The 24474-nt window shown below is 38.2% G+C and overlaps 1 protein-coding gene across 3 annotated transcripts; it reads left to right on the forward strand.

The window, feature by feature from the left end:
* Positions 1–4735: 4735 nt before the first annotated feature.
* C10H10orf143 (chromosome 10 C10orf143 homolog) lies at positions 4736–24474 on the forward strand. Of its 3 annotated transcripts, none has more exons than XM_063434105.1 (5): positions 4736–4892; positions 7247–7354; positions 18525–18689; positions 18806–18871; positions 24370–24474. In XM_063434105.1, exons 2-5 carry the CDS (start codon positions 7256–7258, stop codon positions 24397–24399), a joined length of 360 nt encoding a protein of 119 aa, XP_063290175.1. In that variant the 5' UTR covers positions 4736–4892; positions 7247–7255; the 3' UTR covers positions 24400–24474. The 3 variants fall into 3 exon arrangements, with proteins under 3 accessions (XP_063290175.1, XP_063290173.1, XP_063290174.1); XM_063434103.1 differs by having other exon boundaries at positions 4736–4881; XM_063434104.1 differs by lacking the exon at positions 4736–4892 and adding an exon at positions 5801–5906.

Here is a 24474-nt window from a genome sequence, read left to right on the forward strand (position 1 = left end):
ATTTGAACTTTTACCCGCGAAAATTGACAGCTCCGGACGTATTTAAAGAGACTGGATTGACTTGTATGTTATGCACCTTTGAAGAAGACGGAAGTCGAAACGCGTAGTGCTTTGTAATTTTTTATACTATTTGTTTTAAAAGTATTTCCAATAAATTCCTTTATACTTTACCACTTGGTCGTTTTGAGCCGTGGTGTGACCGGAGGAATATTGAGAGAAGGCTGGAGCTGATCCTGTTGGAGTATACAGCATACAGGAGTTTTGAAGAGCCTACACAGTCAGAGCCTGCTAAAATAGGCTCTGTTTATTGTGAGTGACCCAATACCACCATTACTCATACTCATTTCCTCATACAGTATTATGCTATGTGCATTCTGTTTATGTTTCTTCTAGATTGATTCGGTAAACTGCCGAGGGATCTATTGATGTACAGATATAAGTATATTATGTCTATATAGCACCCCCCTCTATATAAATCTTCCTTTTACCCTAAACAAATGATATCAGATGAAATAATATCATTTGAGACTATGGTCATGACAGAAATAAACAAAATTGTCCCTAAAGACAAGTTTAAACACAACTTAACAATATTGGAAAAAAGGCATTAAAAGATCTCCAAACAGATAAAGATCTAGTCATAAAACCAGCAGACAAGGGAGGGGGAATAGTGCTTATGTCTAAACAGTTTTATAACACAGAAGCCGACAACATTCTAAAGGATTCCAATACTTACCAACAATTAAGAATGAATCCAAGTGACAGCATAAATACTCAATTTGTAACTTTTTTTTTAACAAAGGTCTTAATGAGAATATTTTAAGTTTAAAAGAATTCCAGTTTTTAAATATCAAATTTCCTAAAATCCCAGTTTTTTAGTTTTTTACCCAAAGTCCACAAGGACGTAAAAAAAACCCCAGGGAGACCTATTATAGCTGGCATAGATTCCATTTCAAGTAGACTATCTCAATATATAGATGTCCAATTACAACCCCTAGTTTTGAAAACAAGATCGCACATTAAAGATACCATTACAGTTTTGCAAATTTTGGAGGATATGCCTTGGGATGATAACTGTATTCTGGTTACGTGCGATGTGGCGGCACTCTACAGCAACATTCCCCATTCCTATGGATGTAGAGCAGCGAGACACTTTTTAACTGAATCAAAGGAATTCAAACAGGAACAAATAGAATATATAGTGGAAGGAATAACACTTATTCTTAATAACAATTTCTTTTGGTATAATGATACCTTCTTTTTACAGATCAATGGGACGGCCATGGGGACCAAGTTCGCCCCCAGCTATGCCAACCTGTTCACGTCCTTTTGGGAAGATTCCTTTGTTTATGAGGGACATGGCTGGAGGGAGAGCTTGGTCTTCTATCGCCGCTACATTGATGATATCCTAATGATTTGGAAGGGGGAAGAAAGCGATCTCACTTCCTTTGTAGAATTTTTAAATACCAATGATTGGGGTATTAAACTAAGCAGCACATGGAGTAAAGAAATAGTAACCTTTTCAGATCTTGACATTTTTATTGAAGAGGGAAAAATCAAAACGAGAACTAATTTAAAAAAAGTTGATTGTAACAGTTTTATAGAGAATATAAGCTGCCATCATTCTCCATGGTTGGAAAACGCCCCAAAGGGGCAATTCCTTAGAATCAGGCGTAACTGCAGCGATCTAGCAGTTTACGATGAACAATCATCACGTATAAAGACTGACTTTGTCGCAAAAGGTTATGATATAGATAAATTAGAAAAATCAAGAAATGAAATAAGGAATAAAGAGAGAAAGGATTTATTAATATATAAAACCAAAACTACGACTAACACGCAGGATATCCCTTTTATCTGTAACTATAATAATAATAATTATCAAATAAGTCGGATTATCAACAAATATTGGCCGATCCTATTACAGGATCCGGCACTGAAACAGATCCTTCCTGTGAAACCTAGGATGATTTATAGGGGTGCAAAAAATTTGAGGAACACCCTGGTACGGAGCTCTTTAAAAGAACAAAACTATTCTTCCACTATATTTAATAATCAGAAGGGTTTTTATGGTTGTGGTCAGTGTCCAGCCTGCAAAAAATCAGGATGTACACGAAGAGTAATAAAGGATATAACATTAAACAAAGATAAGAAAATCTCAATTAAACAATTTATAACCTGCTACACTAAGAATGTGGTATATCTTTTAATTTGTCCATGTGGATTAAAATATGCGGGGAGAACAACAAGACCCCTACATACTAGGATTAGGGAACATATATATAAAATTCAGATAGGTTTTGAGCAGCATAGTGTCTCTAGTCACTTTAAACTATGTCACAACCAAAAACCAGAGGGTTTAAAGTTTATAGGGATAAATAAAGTGAATAAAAATTGGAGGGGTGGAGATTTTATAAGGGATTTGGGGAAAGGCGAGATGGAATGGATTTACAAACTAAATACATTGATCCCACATGGTCTCAATGCAGATTTCGAGTTGTGTCATTTTTTATATCACTGTCCTTTTTTTTTTTTTTTTAACTGGAATTCTTTTTTTCCTTTTTTTTCCTTTTCTTTTCTTTTTTCGTTTTTCTTTTTATTAAGCATATTAATGGAGTGTTTTCTTTTATATCATATTGCATATGGGGAACCATTTATTTTATACGGATATTATTTTTATCTATAAGAATATTTTAGGCAGATTATCTACATGTTAGAGCTGCTGTATTTATCTCTAAAGTTTTTAGTAAGAACTATGGATATACGGTCAGAGCTGTCTGTAATATTATACAACTATCCGATAATAATTTATATAATATCTCCATATAATTCATTAAAGTTATTTAGTATACTACTACAACTAATGACGACATTTTTAGAATAAAAGTAAAGAATTAGTTCAAATAGATGGAGTATATAGATATAAACATGAAAGATGGAAAAAGTGGAAGCTGAATGTGTAACGACCTACACCAAATAGAAATATAAATTCATAGAATGTATAACAACTTATGTTAAATAGGAATACAAATTTAGAGAATCACCTCACTTAAATTGCAAGCTAATCCCATTAGGGTTCAAAAGATTAACACACATTTTTCGTAATCAATTCGTTAAATATGAAGGATTGTAAAATTGATGCGAATATCAAGTATAATTTTTTTTTTTTAAATTCCGTTCCGCAGGTTTTTAGAATGAATATAAGACTGATGATAATAATAGCCAAACCAAAAAAAAGGGGTGAAATGTAACAAGAATATGTTTTTATTTGTAATTTTTCTCTAATCAACTATATTGGAACCGAAAACATGAAATGTTCGTTGTTATTTGGAATCAATAATGCTTCTGTTACAGTAACATTATAAATTACAATTTATGGGATAAAATGTAACTGAAAAGAAGAGACTGAATATTTATGGTGATAAGAAAATTGATACTGCCTTTTTCGTTTTATTTCTTTTTTTTTTCTACATGGGATGAAATATTATATTTCGTCAGCTGGACTTGTGTGGACATTAAGAACTTAAATAAACCATGGAATGACGAACTTATAAAGAATATACATCTGCTGCTGAATATGAATGCAGCCTACCGCACGGAGGTACGAAAAGAGCCGAAATGACAACAAAGGATTTAACCATCTCGGCTCCCGGTACCGGCATGGAAGAGAGGCATGGACCGCACACGTCGTACCTGTGGGTGGTACTGACGTGTGACGGTTAATACGCACTGACGATTTGCCCGCCGTTTCTGGATATTTAAACCTGTATGAGGAGCCCTAGGATCATTGCTGTACTATAATCCGGTTTGAAGAAGCCACGCTTATAGTGGCGAAACGCATCCCATTTTTTTAAGCACATTGAGGTTGTTTAATTTTATATATCAAAGTGTATTAATACATTTTAATTGTTTTAATCGATCTTGGTTCCTGGTACCGATATATTCAACTGAGAGTGCAGTCCCGAATCTGCACAATGCTGCTAAATTGAGTCGGTGTATTCTGACTCCAGACTTGTGAGTACCCACTTGGGATGAGCTTATCATATTTTTAGAAATATTTTAAAACAATACTGCGCTATTTGGTGTACCTCTATCTATTCACAGACTTTGGAACTATACCAGAAAGAGAGGGGGGGTCACCTATATGGACCCAGAGGCTATTCAAACCAGAGCTGGGTCTATAGCTCTACGTTTGTGAGTGTGCACATCATATAATAATATTTACTATCTCAAATAAGTGTGATCTATACTATTTGTGGTTATTTTTATATAGATATTTCCAGCTGAAACTCTGCTCCTAAAAGTTCTAAAAGGTGATTTATTTTCTTATACATAAGCGCTACATTCTTAATTGGTTTTGTACAGAATGTAAATTGTTTTGCTTCCTTGATTACTGTGTAACTGTAGGAGCAGATCTTCTTAAACAGACATAATTGGGAAGAATGCAGCTACTTGGCTTGCAGGGACACCTCAGTGTAACAGCACCATTAATGCTCAGAATCCAGTTTGCCTTTAGTGTTATCAGAATAAGTTGAAAATCGAATCTGATGCGACAAAGTAGCTCTTACTAGCTCCTCAAAGACAGTAACACCTTCTCCAGCTCAGAGAGGGTTAAACCTTCTCTTCGCAAGATCCTGCCCATTCTCACTGCCCGGCAGGCTTTAATGACGTCACCGCTGTTCAAACCTAGCTCAGTGATTGGTTGGATTGGCGCAGTGGGGGCGGGCGCTGTAACAGGGCAGCGCGTTCTATGCAGTTTATGCTCCATTCCAATCGCTATTAGCCCAATCAGGCGGTTGTTCTTCCCTTGGGCCCCGGTAGAACCCTATCACCGATTGCACATACCCTCTCAACGTTCTAGAATCCCAATCCAACTGGGAGGTAAGTTAAAGGTAGATACGCATGGTTCTCAATATAGATTTAAAGAAACATTCACACATATACTGTAAAGCTGGGTTGGTTAAAGTTATGTTAACGTTTCGAGGAATCCAAGGTTTCGTATACTGAATCAGCTGTGTAAACCGTAATTCCTGTTAATGCTTATTTTTACACTTGTTGCAATCTGATCTATTTCTGTCTGTCCTGGTACGTAGGCTAATGAAATATCCCAAATTAAAGCTGCATACCTTAATGAATTCAGTTTTTCTCTAATTTTATACCTTCTTAAGAACCCATAATGTTTCCAGCAAGCACTCTTAATTGAAGCAACTGCCTCTTACTACATACAGAAGCAAATCTGAAATAAATCATGCTGATGTATTATCAAAAGAAAACAAAAACATATATAGATGATGGTTGTGAATCTTACAGCCCTAATTAAATGAGCTGCATTTTGGAAAGAGAACCAATCACCTCTCAAAATCCTATTGTATACTTTTTCATACCAGTGATCACAGTTAATCATATGCATACTAATTATTTGAGTATTGTTAGAAAGCAGGCATTCCCTTTTATTTTTATATATATATATATATATATATATATATATATATATATATATAAAATCAAAATTTTGAAAAGCTAAATTTTAACGTCTGACTGTGTTTATAAACTATAGTGTGAATTATCACAAACTCAGAAATTTTCACTAAAGTGTAAATTAAAAGTGAACTTCCAATTTTAGACCAAAGCACCCAAACTTGGAAGCATAGTTGACTTAGAGATTTTTTTCCAGCTTGGCTATTTTGACCCTAACTTCGAAACTCACTTTGAATTCTCACTTTAGTGAATAATGCTGTAAGGGAATCTAATTTATTTATTTTTTTCTTATGCCAGAATTGCACAAAAATCTGTTGTGTTTTTAGCTGAGCTACTTTAGCCTACAAATTGGAATTCACTTTGGCTTCCTTACCTTGTTCTCAAAATAGTGGGAAGGGCTTCACCTTCAGGGCAAATTCTCTTTCTCAGTAAGTGGACCTTTTATCTCGTACAACTTTAAATGCCAATGGTTACAATAAGATCAGATGCCTCTGTCCTGAATGGTAAATTCAGTTATATAAACCTAGAAAAAGAAGCAACTGGTAAACTTAAAAAGGGCCATGGGCCGGTTATCAGACAGGCTGGACAAGTCCAACCTGCCCCCCACCCACAAAAACCAAACTTTAAACAAACTGAGGCCAACTCTATTGTTATATGTGCTATTACCCTTTTAACCAATTTTCAGCTCAGTATATTTGTAGATAAATACTTTCACAGAACAGATTTTATGAAGGGATTTCAGTGTGTGTAATTGGACCATTTCATTGAGTTCCGCTTAACTTGTATGTGTTCTATTTCCTTTTAGATAAGTGTTTGTTTGGATTTTTGTTGTTGTTGGTTTATTTTATTTTTTGCATGTTTTTGGCAACAATGTTTAGAATTTATTTTTTTTACGTAGTTACAGATTGCAGAAACACCAGCATTATGTGTATTATAAATTGTTGGAGGAGGGCCATTCTTCACTTCTTGTATTTCCTGATGTTACCAAAAGTTATGTGTGTGTGTGTGTGTGTGTGTGTGTGTGTGTGTGTGTGTGTGTGTGTGTATATATATATATATATATATATATATATATATATATATATATATATATATATATATATATATATATATATATATATATATATATATTTATATTGTTAAAGGGTACTTGCCGGGTGCTCAAACCTGGGACTTTCAATATCCAACAAGAAGTAGTGATGGTAGCACTCATGGGCTTCAGTTTAAAACATCTTCTTTATCTAGCAAGAATTAAAACATAAGGTCTAGGATCATCGTTTCAGTCCTCTCTCAGGACTTTCATTAGGATTGAAACGTTGATCCTAGACCTTATGTTTTAATTCTTGCTAAATAAAGATTTTTTTTAAACTGAAGACTGTGAGTGCTACCATCACTACTTCTTGAGATATATATTACACCAACGCATTCCACAATACTTTAAACAGTAGCAGACGAAACAAATAATAATAATATTTATATATATATATATATATATATATATATATAATATTATTATTTTTTTCGTCTGCGACTGTTTAAAGTATTGTGGAATGCGTTGGTGTAAAATAACCTAGTACTGTTTGTACTTCACAGAAACTGCCTCTCTAATTTCTGTAACAGAACAAATAAACTAGCTGTAGTATTAGATGCTTAAAATGTAGATTCATGTGTTCTATCAATACACAGTTTTCACACTAGCTACACTCTTGTTAATAGCACAGTTTATACTTGCTCAGTAATGTCTCACAGTACAGTTCTATTTTCCGAGGGTCACCCAATGAGAATGGAGGTTTGTGAAGATATGACTGTGGACTTACCGTTGGCTAATTTGCGGAAACGTCAATGTATGGGTGATATGACAGAGCATCCCAACAGTGTAAGTATTATTATTGATTTTATTTTCTTTAAAGGGGGATATGCCTTTAATGTACAGTAAGTTCTCCCGTGACTTAATTTGTATGATTTAAAAGGGCGCTCTAAGCAACACAATCACCACATCTCATTGTATCTGCTATAATGCAAGAGTCTCTAGTTGCCATCCAACGTCATCCCCTTTCCCTCCCCAGAGCTCTGTCTATCGTTGCCATCCAGGTTTGGGTGTGGAATTCATATGTAATTTTTGCTTTATCTGAGTGACACCATTAGATAGAGGTGATCTGTCCCCAAATACACTCCAGACACACAAAGCACTTTAGCTTGCTGAAAAGCTTTATATGTAAAGAGTGTGTCTTCTTTCATTACACCCCCTTGGCTTTCAATCAGGCAACTGGTCCTTTTACTTCCTGGTTAAAGCTGCAATTGCCCAGACATCCTGCCTTGGAAAGACTTCTCATTGAGCTGCATTGGGAAGTCTGTGATTGGACAGCCACAGAAAGTCTGGGTGAGGTTAGAAGAGGAGGGTCTTCCTGGTGCAGAGGGACCCACCTATTCTTGGCCATATTGAAATGGCCGTAATTAACGTGTGCATAATAAGTGTCTCTTTGACCAACCTGGACAACGTTGATTAGGTGAGAGCATTGGGCTAACTTGCCAACAACTTAATGTCAGTTGAAGTATCACAATGTAAGACAAGGATAGCTAGAAAACAGCCCCCAATTAACATCAATTGTCAAGATGCTGAATGTCAGTCACACAGTGCAGCACTGCCCCAGGAAGCACCTCCAAGGTGTCGCTAGTGAGCAATATAAACACTGTTTTATCTATGAAAAGGCAATGTTTACAGAAAAAGGCTACAGGGACTGACTCTACTCACCAGGACAACTACACTAAGATCTAGTTGTTCTAGTGACTATAGTTTCCCTTTTAATACAAAACAAAAAAGCTTGCTTTATAGCTATTTAGTAAATGTTCAGATGCTTTTTTTACCCACTTATCCTATATCTCTTTAATCAGCAGCTGCAAACGGAGGCAGCTCCGTTAAGGTAAATTCCTTTATATATTGTTATTGCTTTTTAAATTTTCTCCTCTGGGAAATACTGAAGCATAATGTAATATGCTATCTTTTAACTGGTTTGTTTATTGAGTCAAGAAGAGTCTTACATATTCTTATATTCGATTTATACGACTTGGTTATGGCGCGGTCAAAGATCATGGTTCAAGCCTGCTATTAAAGTCGAAGTTTACTGAAAGAGCTGATTGCATAATCTGTAAACCCTACTCATTGCTTTACATATTTTATAAATTGGTTGTTATGAAAGAGACTTTGCCAGAGTGTCTTAAACTTTTATGTTTCAGTCTTCTTGAAGATTTGGAACATTGTTTGATATAGTGTGGCATTGTACCTAGCTATGGATTCCATTTTCCTTGATTCTTAGCAAACCTTTTGGATAAGGATTGTGAGAGATGCAAATGCTTATTTTTTAATATTACAATGCAATGTGTTTTTTTTTTTATTTTATTATATTTTTTTCATGTGAAATTGCCTTCTAATGCTTTCCTATGGGTAAGCATTGGATTAGCTAAGATCATCTTCGGTGTGCTTCTTTGTTCAGCCTTCTCCCCCAGCCTTCAGTGTGCCTCTTTGTTCCCCTCTCCTCCCCCACCCAGAGTTCAGTGTGCCTCTTTGTTCCCCCTCTCCTCCCCCACCCAGCCTTCGATGTACCTCTTTGTTCCCCTCTCCTGCCCCACCCAGCCTTCGATGTACCTCTTTGTTCCCCTCTCCTCCCTCACTCTGCCTTCGATTTGCCTCTTTGTTCCCCTCTCCTCCCCCACCCAGCCTTAGGTGTGCCTCTTTGTTCCCCTCTCCTTCCCCACCCAGCCTTAGGTGTGCCTCTTTGTTCCCCTCTCCTTCCCCACCCAGCCTTAGGTGTGCCTCTTTGTTCCCCTCTCCTCCCCCACCCAGCCTTAGGTGTGCCTCTTTGTTCCCCTCTCCTCCCCCACCCAGCCTTAGGTGTGCCTCTTTGTTCCCCTCTCCTCCCCCACCCAGCCTTAGGTGTGCCTCTTTGTTCCCCTCTCCTCCCCCACCCAGCCTTCGCTGTGCCTCTTTGTTCCCCTCTCCTCCCCCACCCAGCCTTCGCTGTGCCTCTTTGTTCCCCTCTCCTCCCCCACCCAGCCTTCGCTGTGCCTCTTTGTTCCCCTCTCCTCCCCCACCCAGCCTTCGCTGTGCCTCTTTGTTCCCCTCTCCTCCCCCACCCAGCCTTCGCTGTGCCTCTTTGTTCCCCTCTCCTCCCCCACCCAGCCTTCGCTGTGCCTCTTTGTTCCCCTCTCCTCCCCCACCCAGCCTTTGCTGTGCCTCTTTGTCCCCCCCCCACATCTCCCCACTCTCAGTGTGCCTCTTTGTTTCCCCTTCCCAGCCCGCCTCTGTGCTTCTTTGTCGTGTGTCCCATCTCCTCCCAGCCCCGCTCTGTGCCACTTTGTCCATGCCCCCTGCAGCCTCACTCTGTGCCTCTTTGTGCGTGTGTGTCCCCCTGAGCCACAGTAAAGGAGCTCCTGTACCTTCCACTAGGTCTAAGCAGTTTGGCACTCTGACTCTACCTGTCGGACCAGGAAGAGGATACGGAAGATCCTCATCCGTGGCTCAACACACTGCATGCAGTGAACGTCAGGAAGGGTCACTGTGCAGTGCGTTCCCCTCCTGCCAGTCACCCAGAGATTGCTGTATTTGACAACACCTAGGTACGCCCCTGTGCGTAAGCTCTTGCAAACATGAAATGCATGAGTTTTGACTAATGGAGTGTGTTGTATATTCTTGGATAAAACACAAACTCATCAACTCTTATTGGATTTAAAACGTATTTATTGGCGGCAAAAAAAACCAATGATTAATGTAAGAGAACAGCATGTCATTCAGAATAGTTTCATTAATGATATACGTAATATTTCTCAGAAGTAACCGCTTAATCCTTTCACAACGTTAGGGCATGCTTTGATGCCCTACAAAAGGAGGGCTTTAACGCCGTAAGAACACCTTAACAATCGGGCTTCCCTACAGCTAGTATATTTAACCCCTTAAGGACCAAACCTCTGGAATAAAAGGGAATCATGACATGTCACACATGTCATGTGTCCTTAAGGGGTTAACCACCTTGCTGGAGCTGATTGGGGAGACTGCCTGACAACAGCCAATCCCACCAATCAGAGTCATGTAATTGTGATTATTTACAGATTGCCTGCAGAGGGACTGCTTGAGTTTGTCAGGCAGATCCCCAACATATAATTAATAAAATAATGCACAAGTAATATACCTTAGAATCCCATTTTCATTTTACATATTTAATTCTAAGTATATTTTGATATTGTATAACACAACACACTTCGAATAAATAAAAAAATTATATATTCTCATTCAAATTGTATTTTTAGGTAATATTTTTACATTCTGTGATTTTCATTAATTGTATATTGGGGGACTTGCCTGACAACCCAGGCAGAAAGTGCAGGGAATTTAATTTGCAAGCCTTATAACTTTCCAAAAGTCTCATGACACCTGTACACTCTACCCACTTTAAACCTCTACCCACCCCCCCTTCCCTCTCTTTCCCGTCATTTGAAATACATTCAATTTGCCTTTTCAAACCCTTCTATGCTAACATTGCTGTTATTTATCGTCCCCCTGGTTCCCCTCTTCTCTTCCTTGATCACTTTGCTGCCTGGCTACCCTATTTCCTCTCTTCTAACATTCCATCCCTAATTCTCGGGGACTTCAATATTCCTATAAACCCACCTTTGACCTCTGCAGCCACTAAACTACTTTCAATTACTTCCTCCCTCGGGCTATCGCAGTGGGCAAATTCTCCCACCCATGTAGCTGGCAATACCCTTGACCTAATCTTCACTTATGCATGCACAGTATCTAATATCTGCAACACTCCATTTCCACTCTCTGATCACCGCGTACCCCCTCACCCAACAACCTCAGCCTAACCCCCCTCAACTCAGGAGGGACCTTAATTCTCTTGATCTCCAGTAGTTGTCAGCTGATATTGATTCACGACTGCTGTCCATCCCTTCCCTCTCCTGGCCATCTCCACATATAACTCTACTCTTACATCTGCCTTGAACGCTGCAGCGCCACTCCAAACAAGCACCTCAAGGAGGACCCACCCCCAGCTATGGCATACTAAATCAACACGCTACCTGCAAAGATGCTCCCGTTGTGCTGAACGCTCCTGTAGGAAGTCTCGCACCCAGTCAGACTTTCTCCATTATAGATTCATATTGTGTTCATACAGTGCAGCCCTTGCCCATGCCAAACAGTCCTACTTTTCCTCTCTCATTAGTTCATGCTCCCGCAACCCCAGGCGTCTCTATGACACCTTTAATTCTCTTCTTCACCCTGCTGTGGCCACCCCCCAAACTAACCTTACTGCTGATAACTTTGCATGTTATTTCACTGACAAGATTGAACAGCTAAGGAAAGAATTCTCCCCTCCTTGCCATTCTGTTTCTCAACCACACATAGATCATGCCTTTCCTACCCTTCAGACATTCTCCCCAGCTACTAAACTAGAGGTGGCTGCTCTTTTTTGCTCCTCTCACCCCACCACTTGCCCACTCAATCCTGTCCCATCTCACCTTATCAGATCTCTCTCCACTTGTCTCGTGCCTTCTTTAACGCACATCTTCAACTGCTCTCTCTCTTATGGCATCGTCCCTGCTGACCTTAAACATGCCACTGAAGTACCTATACTAAAAAAAAACATCCCTCGACCCGTCCACCCACTCTAGCTACCGTCCCATATCCCTGCTCCCTTTTTCCTCAAAGCTTCTGGAAAGACTTGTCTTTACCCGTGTGTCTCATTTCCTCAATTCCAACTCTCTCCTTGACCCCCTTCAATCTGGCTTCCGCCCTCTCCACTCTAGAGACTGAGCTTATCAAAGTTACTAATGACGTAATCACAGCTAAATCCAAAGGCCACTACTCCATACTCCATACTAATTCTTCTTGACCTCTCAGCGGCCTTTGACACCGTTGATCATGCTCTCCTTCTTCAAACTCTTCAATCGCTTGGTCTCTGTGACTCTGTCCTCTCGTGGTTTTCCTCTTATCTCTCCCAACGCTCATTTAGTGTCTCTTTTTCTAATGATACCTCCTCCCCTTGTCCTGTCTCGGTTGGAGTCCCCCAAGGCTCTGTCCTTGGTCCCCTTCTATTTTCTCTTCATACTGCCTCTCTTGGCCTCTTTTGGATTCCACTACCACCTGTACGCTGATGACACCCAGTTATATCTCCGTCCTGCAACGTGTCATTGCTTGCCTTTCTTCCATCACTGACTGGATGTCCTCCCGCTTTCTGAAACTCAATCTCTCTAAAACTGAGCTCCTTGTCTTTCCTCCTTTTAATACTGATCCTCCTCTTTCGCTCTCCCTTCAAGTTTGTGCTACCCACATCAGTCCATCCTTGCAAGCGCGCTGTCTTGGCGTCATACTTGACTCTGGTCTCACCTTTGAGCCTCACATCCAGCATGTTGCCAAATCCTGTAGATTCCATCTTAAAAACATAGCCTTCATCCGCCCCTTTCTTGCACCAGATACTACCAAGGAGCTTATCCATGCTCTAGTAATTTCCCGCATGGATTATTGTAACCCTCTCCTGATTGGTCTTCCCAAAAGCCGTACTGCACCCCTACAGTCCATAATGAACGCTGCTGCCAGACTGATTTTCCTCTCTAGTCATTTCTCTCACACCTCATCCCTCTGCCAGTCCTTACATTGGCTTCCTGTATGCTATAGGAGTCAATTCAAGGTACTAACTCACACCTATAAAGCACTGAACAACTCTAGCCCCTCTTATATCTCCTCACAGATCCATAGGTATGTCCCTTCTCGGTCTCTCTGCTCTGCCCGTGACCACCACCTGTCCGTTGTCCGCACCCGTACGGCCAACTCAGGACTTCTCGCGGGCGGCTCCCTTCCTATGGAATAGCCTGCCTACTGCCATCAGACTCTCCCCTAGTCTTGCATATTTTAAGAAGTGCCTTAAAACCCATCTCTTTAGGAAAGCTTATGGCCTCCAAGACTAACCCCTACCTCACATACCTGTCTCTTGCCCTCTCTTATAGGGCAGCCCACCTTATTTGACTGCAAATTCCTGTCCTAGTGTGTTTTACACCCCACCTCCTATAGAATGTAAGCTCGATTGAGCAGGGTCCTCTTCCACCTATCGTTCCTGTAAGTTTTATTGTAATTGTCCTATTTATAGTTAAATCCCCTCTCATAATATTGTAAAGCGCCACGGAATCTGTTGGCGCTATATAAATGGCAATAATAATAATAATAATAATAATACACTAGGTGAACACAAATGAGTGTTTTGTTTCCAGTAAAAGCTAACCGTATCCTGACATTCACATATAAAATGCCATGCAAATTTTAGAAAATAACAATGTCTTAATTTCTCACTATTTTAAATTTGTTTCATATATAAATATGTGATGTGAAATGAAACATCTATGTCTCTTGAATAAATGTATGTATAAGTGTGGGTACAATATACAAAGAGGTGAATTATGGCTGAACAGACACATAACTCAAATTTCAGTTTTTTCTCTCTGCCCCCATGAACACAATCATACACTCTTGGTGAATTAAGGGTGGAAAAAAATATATATATTTTTTTTTTTACTTACCTGATTCCATTATTAGGGTTCCTTTGCTGCTGGATTGCTCTCCACCTACTGACGTGATGGAGGAATCTAATGCACATAAGCAGCGCGCACATTGCGCACATTTGGCCTTCCCCAAATGGAAACATTGCCTCAATGTTTTTTTGTTTTTTTGTGTTTTATGGAGATTTTAAAGATGCTTCATGTCCTCAAGCAATTTTTAGACTCTTTTGAAAGGCCACTAGAGGCAGTCTTAACACTGCATGGTAAACATTGCCGTTTCTCTAAAACCTCAGTGTTTTACATTGCTGGGTTAAAGGGACAGGGACACTGCACCCAGACCACTTCAATAAGATCAACTGCTCTGGGTGCCTATAGTGTAACTTTAAACAACACAATATTGATAAGAGGCAGTGACAAGAACACATAACTGTTCTGTGATACATTTTACAAAGCATCAATAAGCTCATTCCCGTGTAATGTGGTCTCCTACCTATCCTACTTAACCCCTTAAGGACACATGACATGTGTGACATGTCATGATTCCCTTTTATTCCAGAAGTTTGGTCCTTAAGGGGTTAAAGAGAGCTAGTTAGTGTAATAAACAAAAAATACTGGGCTTTAAACTAATCAAGCTGAGCATTAATTGAACTAAACAATGTATATTCCATGTTGTAATGTCTTCTGAAACGCATTGATATTGGCCAAAAGGCATCCATTATAGGCAACTTTAACAGTGTCTACTACCCCTGGTTTCATTGCAGTACTGTCTGTGTGCCATTTGTTTCCGGATACTACTCCGGAGTGCAAGAACTATCTCTGCTGCTGGAGTGACCAGAGACGGCACCCACCCTCACAGTTTATCAGTGAAAATCTCAGATTGTTTATAAACCAGCAGGCAGAAGCCATTCTCTGTGCTGTGTCCCATGTCATCCTGATGCTGTGATATATATTTTATGTTTCTTTCCCAAGTCATAAACTAAGCTTCAGTACAAGTTCCCCCAATTTGTGGCTATTGTAGTTTTTCAGCTAGAGGCTACTGGTTATTCCTCTGTCTGTCTTTGTCCTGCCTGTGGATTGAAATAGCTGTGAGGTTGCAGGCATTGATTCAAGTAGCACATGCATCGTCCTGAAGCACTTTTTGTTTCATGGTGCACTTGTTGTCTCAAAGGGATTTATGTTATTTATTTATACTTGGTTGTTGAGTTTGCTATTTCTCTGTTTTGCCATTGTAAACCCATCGTTTGTATTAATTATACAGGCTTATTGCTGTAAACTACATACATAGTCATAATGATAAATAAGAAAATTGTATCCAAATAAATTGAGTCATAAGGAATGTTACAATGTCCTACTCCCATATAAACAAATTAAGGAGGAGAGTGTGAAAAGGCAATCACTGCTTTACTAAAAATCTTATAACAATTTAGATTGCACCCTGATCAGGTTCAGATTGACAATGTTGCCGCTGATAAATAAGACAACAAGCACTATAGCTCAGTTCCCCATCAAACTTCATGAGGAACTCATGTCTTTCACCTCTGTCGCCATTTTCTATCAGAATGGGATCTGTCCCTTGGTTGAATGTGACTTGGTTGAGAGGGACTTCCTGGGGCTGAGGAATGGCCACTATGCCTGCAGAATTAACTCTTGCTAATTATCAATACAGATGATATGGGTGCAACCTCCTGTGTCAGAAAGACTGTTTGTATGTAAACTTTCTTAAATGGTTTGATATTAAACCAAATTATGGAGGGGGCTCTAGGCAGTATAACCACTGCAGAGAGGTGTAGTCTGATTATTAAAATCTCCCTTTAAGACTGGTGTGAATCACTTTCTCCTACGAAGCAAATCTGCAAAACATTTGTTGAAATGGGCTGACTGTATCTCGTATAACAGCACATTGTAATTACTATAAAGAATTGCTTCTCCAAATTACCAGATTGGTCTTCTACATCTGCATGATGTGCTTGCATTCAGGATGCAGGTCTTGCATGGTCACAGCAGTTAGTAGACCAGAATTAATTGTGATGGTATTTTAAAGCATTTTCTAAAGCTAAGTGCAAATGTATCATCCATTAGTGCTTGCTGTGGGACCACTTGGCCACTAGTGGGTTACATGATTCATATCTAATCCAGTGTTGAAGGGTCACCTGTCTAAAATAAAAATAGAGAACTTCTCTGGATAATTTCCTGACTACTTTGAGTATTATTCATATTTTTTTACATTAGACATGGTCGGTTGACTGCGAGTGAAGTGATAAATATATGAAAGTCAAATGCTCATGTTCACCTTGACTGTAATTTTATAACAACTTGTTGAGGGGCATTAGAAACAGAAATGTGCATGGAGTGACAAGACTGTTGGATAGCACAGTTGCAACTGTCTCTGGAACAGGAATTCATTTCTATAGTCTGGATATTGTCTATTTTATTTTAGTGGGTAACTGTGGACATTCTCAAAGACTTAAAGGAACACTAAAGTCATCAGAACATCTACAGCTTATTGTATTTGTTCTGGTGAGTATAATCCTTCAGGCTTTTGGCAGTAAAACTGTCTTTTCAGGAAAAAATGCAGTGTTTACATTACAGCCTAGTGATAACTCCACTGGACACTCCTCAGATGGCTACTACAGGTGCTTCCTGGGGCAGTGCTGCAGCGTGTGCATGAAGACACTGAACTTTCCTCAGTGATGCATTGATTTAATGCATCTCTATGAGCACATGCTGATTGGCCAGGGCTGTGTTTGGCTTGTGCTGGCTCTGCCTCATTGACTGTGTTAGCCACTCCAATGGGAAAGCATTGTGATTGGCTCAGATCATCACTTCTGATTGTTAACCAAGCAGGCAGATTAAGGGCAGAACCAACAGTAGACTAGAATAAAGGTAAGCTTTTACTATATTTAGGAGGGCTGGATGGTTGTTTTTTTTTTTTTTTAACATTATAGGATTGGGAATACATATTTGTGTCCTATACATGTTTATGTCCTGATCCTATAGTGTTCCTTTAAACCATGAGTTTTGTTATAGTTGTACTTGTGCACATCTTTGTAAACTTTTGGGATATAATCTTCCTTTTCCCCCCTCCCTTCAATCTGTCCCAATTCAAAGTAGCTGATGGAGGATAGTTTTAAACTCTGTGCCTGCAGAATTAACTCTTGTTAATTATCAATACAGATGATATGGGTGCAACCTCCTGTGTCAGAAAGACTGTTTTGTATATAAAATTTCTTAAATGGTTTGATAAAACTAACAAACGTTTAAAGCAGGTAACTGGCAAGACTGTGTGTCCCAACGTGTAATTGTTTTTAATTCTACCACTTAGGTTATGATCTTCCTTATGGGATTCATAGGCAACGTGTACTGTAGAAATATGTAATCATGATTTGTGCAGAATTGAATGTCTTTTGATATTGATGCATTTGTGTTGAAGCCTTGAATGCTATCTAGAAGAACTATTGAGATATAAAAGTTATAAAATGTTATATATATATATATATATATATATATATTTTATACTTTTTTCCCAAATTGATATTGCAATGTAGTCGGCAATTGTAATGTAATACACGTCTAATTGTCCAATCCTGATTTGTGATGCTCTTTAACTGTTTTATAAATGCATTTGAATTGTTCTGTCATGACTAGAGTGCACAGTTCTATTAAATGGGCTGCAGGAAAGACAGGCATGGGTGCTACTGGCATATAAAGAATGGCAGCAGGGGCAAGGGACATTTGCCACACCGGCATCAAGCATAATTTATTTTGGTATGGGCCTTCGGCTTGCAATCAGAATAATCATGAATACTGGACTTGCTCCCTGAAAAATTTACCAATGGGTTTCAATGTTTGGAGTTGACCAGGTTGTCAGACAATAATGAAGATACGTGATGTCACAGAAAGTGAGCACGGTGTGCGATGTGACAGTGGTCATGACACTTTGTTTTTCGTTTGTTGAAATAGTTACAGGAAAAAGTCTTTGTCTTGGGCATGCACAGTGAATGCTTTGCAGGAATAATGTCTTGATGGAGACTGCAGGGATAAAAAATTTAAGAAAACATTGATTTTATGTCACACGTTACAACTCCAGTAGCCTCCATCCAAATGTGTAAATATTGCTTTCAGGTTGCAAGACCACCCACACATAAATTTTGAGTTTTGCGCATTTCCTCTGTACTTGCATCCCAGGTCAAATGTTATTATGGCTAACCTGGTGTGTCCGCAGTACAATATTTTTTTTTATTATTATTATTTTTTATTTTTTTTTATATTTTCTTTCAAGATAGGTAAAGTGACCCAGCAAGCAGAGTTATTCACTAAACAAAGTAAATGTAAATCACAATAGCAGAATTTACAAGACCTCTGTTTCTGGCTTGGCTCTTCAGCTCTAAAGGTTTACCACAAGCAAGATGCATTTTTAAATATAGTCCTTCTATTTTTTATTTTTTTTATTCCCCCTCTCCCCAAAATCTTCAATTGTCTTCTTTTGTCTCCTCTTTGTGTAGAAACGGCAATGTACTTCATTGGGGAGTATCGCTAATGGAAATGGCGTTTTATACAATCAGTTCAATGATTGTGACATGGTGTATTGGCAAATGCAGATGTCAATGGCTAAAAAGGAGCCTGTGTCAGAATTTGTTCCCCAATCTGAGAACAATATGGATTATATGGTAAATACATAAGAGTTGATAGATAATTTTTTTTTTTTCTTTTTTTTTTTTTCCCCTTTCATGTGTGGCTGCTAGTACAAGATTCTAACTTTTTAAAATATTTATTTTTTATTTAGCCTGTGGAAAATCATGGACGCAGCAGTTCTGCCCAGCAATGTCCAAGATGTATTGCTGGGGAATCTGTAAGTATATTAACAAAGCAGAAAAAAAATATATATTTGTTCATTTACTAGATCTAAAAATTTTAGTTAATAATAAAAAAACGTAAAATATATATATTTTTTTTATTAAATTGATTTTATGTTTTTGAGAAACAAAGCATGTAAATGATGAAGGAAGATTGATAGACTTTCTCGTGGGCAGGCAGCGGGCTTAAAATATAATTACAAATGAAACATTTTCAATGCATTTTAAGAAGCAGAGTACATTGAAATAACAAAATACAATTTCATGTTGATCCGACTAACTAAATATTGAACATACAAATAATGAGTGTGGAGCGTGGAGACAGGCAGAGTGGATTTTTATCTTTGTACCAGTATTGATTAAATCTCTTGTAAATGACATTCAAAAATGCATTATTTAGCTACCTATAATGCTGCCTCATCTATAATGTTCACTGGCTAAGTCTTGGGAATGATGAGCGTTTGGGAAAGTAATAGAGAGAGCTGATAATTGATCTTGCCTGCCGGTTCGCATGGGCGAACATTTTCGTTCTAGATAAGAGGGTAGTTTGAAATTCATTTTAGAGTGAATGTTAGGTGTCTGCAATATGTAGAGCAGATTGCCTGAAAAAGTATGTTTTAGGGGGTCTTGTGTGCTGAATCCAGAATAGAACTTCTAGAATGCTTGCTTAAAAGAAGTTATCAATCGTCAGAATAATGTCATTGCAACAAGGAAGTCCCATGTTGATGTCTCTTTGCGCATCATTATAGCTGTGAGGATTTTAAAAAATCCGTGTAGCTATAATGCTGCCCCGTCTCCTCCCCTATGTCTATTATTTTTTTATTTTTTTTATTAGAATGTGTACATTGGGAATAACCTTCTCTCTTCTCTGGGTCTTGACATGCCCAGCATGGGGAGAAAAAGCATTGTGCCGAGCCCCATATACCCAACTGCAAATTGGGCTTTCAGTAGGTTGATCATAGTCATGCTATGACTGCTGTCAGTTGTCGTTTTTTTTATTTAAAAGAAACCATGCAAAGGCTTTTGTAGAAACATAGAATGTGATGACAGATATTCAGCCCATCTAGTCTGCCCAATATTTTAAATACTTTTATTAGTCCCTAGCCTTATCTTCTATCTAGGATAGCCTTATGCCTATCGCACGCATGTTTAAGACTTAATCACATATCTCACAAACTCCTGCTGGATACGGCCATATCCGTTTTAAATCCAATGCAACAGCAGCAACGTAATTGAGTAAGATGAAATAGATCAGGCTTTCATCAATTAAGAAAGGTATTGTGTATAGAACGGTCCAGTTTTAAAGGGGCAACTAACAATTGGGCCTCATTGTAGCTGTAATGGTACTTAGTGTCTTACCCATTTCTACGAAACTGTATTGGAATAGTTTCACACGAAAAAAAATTGAGCTCTTACAAATCTAAATAAAGATGTGTGCATTATACATCCGGAGCCGTTTAGATGCTGAATACAATGTGCTTCATATCAAAGTGCGTGGTTGCAGATTTTCTACCCTGTTTGAAGAAAAATGCTCTCATCCAATGTATACAACATAGCCTAGTGGTTATGATCTATGCTAGTATTGGAAGCCTTAGATTTTAGGAATGCTTAGCTCAGGGGTGCCTAGAAAGTAAATAACCAGATGTTGAACTACAACTCTTTATGCTTTGTATTACGTGTAAAACATCTGGAGTTCTCCCTTTTTTGCACCCTGTATCTTTAATTGTCGTGAAGGACTACCCTGCTTTGGGAATTTTTGCGAAGCATGGTCAATCACATGAAACAGGCTGGTGGAAGGTGGAACCTGGCGTGTGTGGTACAGTAGTGTCTTGCCAGCGCCCATCCGATATAGGCGGAACTTAAAGGATCACTATAGGGTCAGGAACACAAACATGTATTCCTGACCCTATAGTGTTAAAACCACCATCTAGCCCCCCTGGGCACCTCATGCCTCCATAAATATAGCAAAATCTTACTGTATTCAAGCCAGAAGCTGAAGATCTGCATGTGGTTTGCCTAAAAAACAAAACAAAACAAAAAACAAGCAGTCTGCTGACATCGCCAGAAGTGGTGGCCTGATCCAATCACAATGCTTCACCTTGGGATTGGCTGAGTCTGACAAGGAGGCAGATCCGGGGCAGAGCCAGCACAATTCAAACACATCCCTGGCCAATCGGCATCTCCTCATAGAAATGAATTGAATCAATGAATCTCTATGAGGAAAGTTCAGTGTCTGCATGCAGAGGGAGGGGATACTGAATGTTTGGATGCATTTTAGGCAGCCATGACCCAGGAAGGATCTCTAACAGCTATCTGAGGAGAGGCCAGTGAAGTTATTACTAGGCTGTAATGTAAACACAGCATTTTCTCTGCAAAAAAAGCCTGAAGGTAATGATTCTACTCACCAGAACAAATTCATTAAGCTGTAGTTGTTTTGGTGACTATAGTGTCCCTTTAACCCCTTAAGGACCAAACTTCTGGAATAAAAGGGAATTATGACATGTCACACACGTCATGTGTCCTTAAGGGGTTATAGACCTTTACTCATAAAAGAGCTGAATATATATTTCACTTTAAATGAAATCATACAAGGAGTCTTTTTTTTTTTTTTTTCACACATTATTTTTAATGTAATCTAAATAATACAGTGAGTTTACAGAGTTAATTATTTTGGAAAGATATATATATATATATATATATACAATGCTCAAAAAAAATAAAGGGAACACTTAACTCCTTCAGGACGGAGTCAATAGTGCACCTTCTGATCAAAACAAAAACTGGAATTTGCGCTATATGTCTGTTGAACCGTAATTCACCTCTTTTATATAAAATTCACCCACACTTATTATATATCATTTTGTTCAGGAGAAACAGGGCTTTAATTTCATATCAAATATTTATATATGAAACATAATTTATTATGAATAAAATAAAAAAAACAATTTTTTTTTTTTTTTTTTTTTTAATTTGTAGTTCCGCCTCACATTTTAGCTGTGAATGTCATAATACTGTTAGGGTTTACTGCAGAAAAAATGCACATATTTGTAATCAGCGATGTCACAAGAGTACAACAGTACCCCCCATTAACAGGTTTTATGGTGTTTTGGAAAGTTACAGGGTCAAATATAGAACGTTCCATTTTCAAATTGAAATTTGCCAGATTAGTAATGTTACCTTTGAGACGGTGTGGTAGCCCGGGAATGAGAATTACCCCCATAATGGCATACCATTTTAAAAAGTAGACAAGCCAAGGTATTGAAAGTGGGGTATGTTTAGTCTTTTTTAGTAGCCACTTAGTCACAAACACTGGCCAAAATTAGCGTTCATATTTGTTTTTGTGTGAAAAAAGTAAAAAAAAATAATATTTGGCCAGTGTTTGTGACTAAGTGGCTACTAAGAGACTGGACATACCCCACTGGCAATACCTTGGGTTGTCTGCTTTTGCAAATGGTATGCCGTCATGGGGGTAATTCTCATTCCTGGGCTACCATACGCTCTCAAAGGCAACATAACCAATCTGGCAAATTTCAATGTAAAAAAAAAAAAAAACGAAATGCAAGCCTTATATGTGCCTTTTTTCAAAACACCATAAAACCTGTACATGGGGGGTACTGTTATTCTCGGGAGACTTCACTAAACACAAATATTAGTGTTTTAAAACAGTAAAACATATTACAACAATAATATAGTCCATAAAAGTGCTGTTCGTTTGTAAAAAATGCAAAAAAACTTCATTTTTACTTAAAATATCATTGTTGAAATAAAATTTACCAGTTTGAAACACTAATATTTGAGTTCAGCGAAGTCTCCCAAGTTAAACAGTACCCCTTATGTACAGGTTTTATGGTGTTTTGGAGAGTTACAGGGTCAAATATAGTGCTTGCAAATTAATTTCTCTGCACTTTCTCCCTGTGTGGTAAGGCATGTCAATCAAATTTTAATTATTTAAATCACATAATTATGTTAAAAGATTATTTAAATATACATGTAGAATTTTAATAAATATGCATTTATAGGTATTTAAATTCTACGTGTATACTAATATAATCTTTTATGTAATTGTGTGTGTGTGTGTGTGTGTGTGTGTGTGTGTGTGTGTGTGTGTGTATATATATATATATATATATATATATATATATATATATATATAATTATTTTTATATTTGCCCGGTGCTTGTCCAGCAAAATACAAAAAAGGAAAATAAGATGGCACTCTCAGGACTTATTCAAAAAAATAAAACTTAACTTTTAATCCGCTTGTGAAAAAAATCGAAGTTTCAGTCTGTTAACCACAGACTTTCATCAGGACTAATACATACAGTGCATAAACTTTCATATATACCAAAATACATATTAGCAATCAACTTACCTACCGCCAAAATAATTGCATCTCCCTGTCAGCCCAGTCCGGGTCTCTCGCGGGTTCCGCCGACGTCAGTGTGTCAATGACATCATCACGCGGCGCCGGCGTCATTACCGCATCACGTGATCACCCGAACGGCAGCATGATGGAGAGAAGCTCCATAGCAGCCTATTGTAAAAACAAATCACAAAGACTGGCAAGCAACTGCAAATCTACTTATGTACAAATAAATAATACTCACAATCACAATATTGTACCTAATGTATGAAGAAACATATAATATATGAAAAAACAAATATAGAAGCTAATACTGCTGCATTAATCCAAAATGCTATATTTACTATAACTCTTAAAGGAAACCCAGTAGAAGGCTAGAAGATTGAAAAAAAGGAAAAACTAAGCTATATAATAAAAAATATAGCTATAAAATAAATTAACTAAGCATTAAGAAAAGGACTATATTCTGGAACCTAACAATATAGGAGGGCCCACATAGGAGCATACCTGATCCCGTTGTACTACACCACCCCCTATGTATAGCATAGGACAGCCTGTCATTATAGAAAGAAATATTGCACAAGTATACAATAAAGACATATTATGCCAAGCGAGGATGATTCAACTTATCTGTTGGAAAAGCAAGTCTTATGGCTTGACTGGTGTGCAGATTTTTGCTTAACAATGTATTGGATATCTCTAGATAGAGATCGATATTCGCTAACTAGGTTTAAAATTCTGTCGCTAACAATAATTCTCTGCATACAACCTTTTATTTAGAAAGTGTTGCACTAAAGAATACATTGAGATTTATAAATTTCTAAAATGGCCTGCAACATTGTAATGTTTGGCCTGGTTAGATCAGAGAAGACCATTTGTTTCAGAAATTCTAGGCTTATTGGAATATGCGAGTTTTTCCGACAGATGTGAAGGTTTCTTTGTTGTAATGTGGAATGAAGATCAAGGAAGTGGACCTAGTTCAAAAAGGCGGTGGAGTGGATCTCTTTTGTCTGCTTTTTATATTACATTTTTCGACCTGCCCACCATTGAAAGCATTGTATCGCTCTACATTAGCACTACTGGCATGGAGCATTCAAATGTGCTATTTAATAATTTCAATTTCTCTTTCAGGGTCACATAAACCATATCCTGGGACTCTAGACAGGAGCTGACTGACCAATTGATATTGAATCCAGAAGTGAACCTACATAGAACTAAAAAAACAACAACAACAAA

This window comes from Pelobates fuscus, chromosome 10 (genome assembly GCF_036172605.1).
Source record: "Pelobates fuscus isolate aPelFus1 chromosome 10, aPelFus1.pri, whole genome shotgun sequence".
In the NCBI taxonomy this organism is placed as follows: domain Eukaryota; kingdom Metazoa; phylum Chordata; class Amphibia; order Anura; family Pelobatidae; genus Pelobates; species Pelobates fuscus.